Here is a 4974-nt window from a genome sequence, read left to right as displayed (position 1 = left end):
GTCAGCACCTTCACGTCTGACGGTCAAGTAGTGTGAAGGCATTCACAAATGTTGCTGTCCTTTAATGTGGGCGCACGCAACGGCACGGAACGGAACGGGCTGCGCCGTCCGTCACATATTGTGAACCCAGATTTACACCACATGCAGTTATAGATTCTAGCCTACCATCCCGTTCTCCGCACGAGTAGATTTTGATAGTAAATAAATTTATAGTTGTATGCACACACATATGCACACATATGCACGCACACACACACACACACACACACACACACACACACACACACACACACACACACACACACACACACACACACACACACACACTACGGCTATCTATGTATCTAGATCTAGATGATGTATCCAGATACGTCATAGCGCTTCAGCATTATACAGAAATCTGCAACCAGCGTAGTTTTACAGTTAGATTTAAACATTAATCACGTTATTTAAAAAGTTATTCCTTTGATTCGCTTATAAAATTTTCGTCGAAAACAAGCCCGAGAACATCGTCGCTGTCATCTTCTACGTTGATTTTGCTTTCTTTCACAACTTGTAATCGAATCTTTCCAAAGTGTTCTTCTAGGGTTAGTTTCTTACAAACTTCATCTCTTCTCGCTACAGCGGGATCATGATGAGCTAACTCCTCACTTTCAAAATGGCTGTTAACAAAAAAGCGAAAGGTAATATCTCCGTTGTCGTCGTTCCACTTGATGTAGAAAGAGCACGGTAGAATTTCCACATTATTTAGTAGAAATTCCACAATTTTCTTTTCTTCGTAATAGTCTTCTCCCGACTGTAACTTCCAGTGCTCTTGCGTGCCGAACCATCGTAGGCTTATATACTCATGATGAGGAAGAAATTTTGTGACTTGAAAGTAGTACCGATCCATAATGTGCACTGAAATACGTTCTAGATTAGAGATAGCTGATGCTAAACTCCAAGACCAGCTGCATGCGTGCACACTACAGTTTTTTTCAAGCAGGCCTTCGTAAAGAGGAATCATGTCCCCGTCGCCAGAGAATATGTACACTTCGGAATTTATAGGAATTTCAAATCCTTTTTTGCAAAGCGCCACGTCAACTGCCTTTTCTTTGCCTTCACGAGGTCTAATGTCAAGATTTATGCCTTTCTTGGTTTGTTTTCCATTTTCATCATAACAATCGAATTTACAATGATAATCCAACCCTTCCCAAATATGCTTGACAATGTCCTCTTCTTCTAACCGCCCCAGGGATATTATTTTCCCCTTCTGTACACTCTTCATTTTGCCCGTCTGCGTCAGCTTGTCTATTGGCAAAGACAAAAAAGCCCAAACTTCAGCATTTTTAGGTAAAATTCCAGTAAAAAAACGAATTATCTTTGGCCACACTACTCGTACACGAAGAGGGTTATCTTTCGTATGAGACCAACTGAAAGTGGCAAACAACTGGTCGCGAATAGTATCACTTGACTCCAAGTCGGACACTCCGTCGTCTCTACCTACAGACTTCAATGGAATGCGTTGTTCCAATAATGACTGAGCTGCGTGCCAAATGTTTGATGAATCAATTAAAACATACGTTTTCCGTTTGCTAAAAACACGTAAAGACAATTCAATTAATAAGGTGCAGCATTACCACAATTTCATACAACCTGATTTCTGTCTGAATATCTTTGCTACATATTTATTAAGTAATAGTTTGTTTCGTCATTTAATGCTTGTGTTTTGTCTTTCTGTTTATCAGTCTGTCTGCCTGTTTGTCTTACTGTCTGTCCGTTCGTCTGTGCGTTCAAACGTACGTCCGTGCGTGGGTCTTTTTGTCGGCCTGTTTGTCTAGTCTACATATTTTGAACAAGAACAATACGTATTCAACTGGGAGCAAAACTAGAGCACTAGTCTACTTAAATCCTACCCACAAATGACCTTGCGAAGGCCATACAATAACTTTACAATAGTTTTGTATGACTTATGCTAGAAATGTCTTTTAGAACAATCAGAGATGGAACAGATGTTAATGAACTTGTAAAGCAGAAAATATTTTCGAAAGTCTATATATATCCAATTCTCCACACACACACACACACACACACACACACACACACACACACACACACACACACACACACACACACACACACACACACACACGCACGCACACACACGCACACGCACACACACACACACACTCCGGCTTTATAATGTGTATAGATAGATATAGCTATAGATAGATTTCACAAACCTGCAGTTGTAACAGAACAAGCTAAACAGGTAGAGAACGACCGACAGAAGAAGCTATAGAGTGATAAAAATTTTAAAATAATAAATTAACCAACTATAAAGTAATCAATCAGCTATTACAGATTCTATAAGCAGATATTGCTGCCCCTGTTTAATTAACACAAAACTAGATTACTTTTGTACGTTTTAGAATGGACTGGTGATGATGATGATGATAATGGTATGTCCACCAAACCAAACTCAATGATGACTTCTCTTAAAGGTGCTCGCTCACGATTCACCGCGCACGCACAGATACATCCACGCAAACTTGAAAACGTGCCACGATTTCAAATTGTGTCATAACGAAGCAGAACAAGGCAACTTCTTAGGGTGCTATGCATATTAGTATAACGCGAATCGTGTTCTTGTCCGTCACGTCAGTTTGTACTTGACATTTCAAGAAAGCTAACGACAGTTGTGTTATTGTTATTAATTGATTAGGTTCCTTATCCACACATTTAGCATTTACCATGCCATCTTGCTGCTGAACGTCAAAGCGCGTTCTCGAGCTTGCTCTTGTTGTACGTGACCCGGAGCACAGAACATGCGATGGATCCGACTCGGAACGTGAAAAGAAGCAATGGAGGTGTAGTTCCGGCACAATTTTAAGTTTGCGTGGGTGTGTCTGCGCGCGTGCGTGTATTCGCGAACGCGCACTTTTAATGCTTTTGTGTCTTTGGTGAGTAAACAGACCTGCATGCTTTTGATTTGCATTGCTTGATGCATTGCAAGATGAACAAACAAACGTATAGCTACTGAATTTAAGCTCGCCCTTCGTCGCTGGCGCTTTTGCTCTAATGTTTGTTTCTGTCCTCCTCAGGCCGCTAAAGTGCAGAGTGACATAGAGAACGCTATTTCGTACGATTATCCAATAGGCATTCGAAACTATTTGGGTTGATATGACATGACTTCAAATCATTTTTGAGAACGAAAGAACTTAGGATATACGTCAGAAAAAAACAGTAATGATGTGTTACAGAGCTAACATATCTCCAATTGAATTCTATTCTAAAGTAGGTGTACCAACAAAGATAACAAACATATTCGGTTGGTGCTGCCACATATAGAACTACCGTATTCCTTCGATTAAACACAGCATCGTTTATTTTTAGCTCGGTGGCGAGCGGGGGGGGGGGGGCTGTACTGTAGATGTCATCAAGAGTAAGCAAACTACCTCGCTTGCCAGACCGTAAACAGATTTGCAAAGTTAGAAAATTTAAATTCCTACACTGAGCGAGGAGGCTTCAGCTCCCCATTCCCCGTTTCCTACGCCGGTGTAGCTAGGGTTTTAATTGCGGCGTTTATTCTAGGGCGGCGTTTATTTGTTACGCGCTTCCTGTCTGTGCTCTAGAAGTGTGTATGCACGCGTACCACTGTAGGTTTGACATCTTTTCAAGAGAACAACACACAATACTGGTATGCATTTCACACTTTGAGACATCATGCAATGAAACAGGTAAAGCAGGTGTCTATTTATAATTAGAAACACCTTAAATAATAAATTATAACAGAGACCGAAGCCGATGGACTCATACGCAATTAGATAACTAAAGTCCGTTCAAAGAATGAAGAGCCCATGGGAAAATTCCCGTATCTCGGCAAGTACGCCCCCCAACGCCGTTGATAAACATATCATTCGATAGCACGTGACTAGGTGGAGTCAGATCTATTGATCCTGGGTTAGTAGATACAGCATGCTTCCGGAAAGAGACTCCTCCCATCCATTACCGACAAAGAATACTGCCAGTAAATGACACCCACGAGACTAATTGTATTCATCATTGTTCTCATTCTCGTCGTCTCTTAGGAGGATCTCTTCACTGTCTGAAGAGTCCTCGGCACCTACTAATCTTTCTACCGCTTGTTTTACCACGCTGTCTGACGTTCTGTAATGGTTTTCCACTTTTTAGATGACGTGGTCGACACACTTCTTCCATTTAGCCGCCGTCACATTTTCAACGCCTTCTCTGGCCAGTTCAAATGGCAGAAAACTGTTGAACAGGACTGACCCTGACGTACTAAAGTAGATAGATAGTAGGCAGTGAGGGCTGGGTAGCAAATATTGCTCTAATTGCTCATTTATCGATTGTTAGTATTACAATCCAGGATGATAGCAATATTGTTGTTTCCACCCTTTATGTCTTATCTGGTAACCACATTTCCCACGTGCTCTTCATTCTTTGAACGGACTTTAATTTCTCTTGGTGTTTTGAGTATACAGAAGACAAATACGAAAATCAAACTCCTTGTATACAGTAGTTATAACACTGACCTTTCACTGGAAGCAACCATTCTGTCTTCAGAATGTATCGTTCTTCCACTGTCTCTTCTTTGCCTTGGATGTGATGAAAAACGACGCTCTTCACGTCGCTGGTGCGTAGTTTGTGTTTGCTGTACAAGATGCTGCTGCTGCTGCGATTGCGGCATCGATCTGTCGAGCACAAACTGTTCCTGCGGTTGCTGCTGCTGCTGCTGCTGCTGCTGCATGTACATGTACTGCTGCTGCTTCTGTGGCATGTACTGCTGCTGCGGCTGCTGCTGCATGTACTGCTGCGGCTGTATGTACCGCTGCTGCTGCTGCTGCGGCGGCGGCGGCGGCGACATGTACTTTAGCTGCTGCGTGTACTGATGCTGTTGCCGTGGCCCGAATGGATCACACCAACGACTCAGCAATTGCGACCCCTGATATGGTTGCCGATAATAATTAGGAT

General features: G+C 42.2%; 1 protein-coding gene across 1 annotated transcript; it reads right to left on the bottom strand.

Annotated features, from left to right (window-relative positions):
• Positions 1-299: 299 nt before the first annotated feature.
• LOC134193092 (uncharacterized) lies at positions 300-4710 on the bottom strand. The gene is made up of 2 exons (XM_062661881.1): positions 4536-4710; positions 300-1574 (listed from the first exon to the last, which is right to left on the bottom strand). Exons 1-2 carry the CDS (start codon positions 4688-4690, stop codon positions 458-460), a joined length of 1272 nt encoding a protein of 423 aa, XP_062517865.1. The 5' UTR covers positions 4691-4710; the 3' UTR covers positions 300-457.
• Positions 4711-4974: the final 264 nt, after the last annotated feature.

The sequence above is a fragment of the Corticium candelabrum genome, chromosome 17 (assembly GCF_963422355.1).
Source record: "Corticium candelabrum chromosome 17, ooCorCand1.1, whole genome shotgun sequence".
Classification (NCBI taxonomy): domain Eukaryota; kingdom Metazoa; phylum Porifera; class Homoscleromorpha; order Homosclerophorida; family Plakinidae; genus Corticium; species Corticium candelabrum.
Note: the sequence above shows the minus strand (reverse complement) of the source record. Positions and strands in the feature narration are given on the sequence as shown.

Bases quoted from the DNA above. Each gene is read 5' to 3' on its own strand.
- LOC134193092 (XM_062661881.1), bottom strand. From the start codon at position 4,690: ATGCCGCAATCGCAGCAGCAGCAGCATCTTGTACAGCAAACACAAACT. The intron at 1,575-4,535 runs GTCAGTGTTATA...ACGTGTTTTTAG, and splicing joins ATGGTTGCTTCCAGTGAAAG to CAAACGGAAAACGTATGTTT.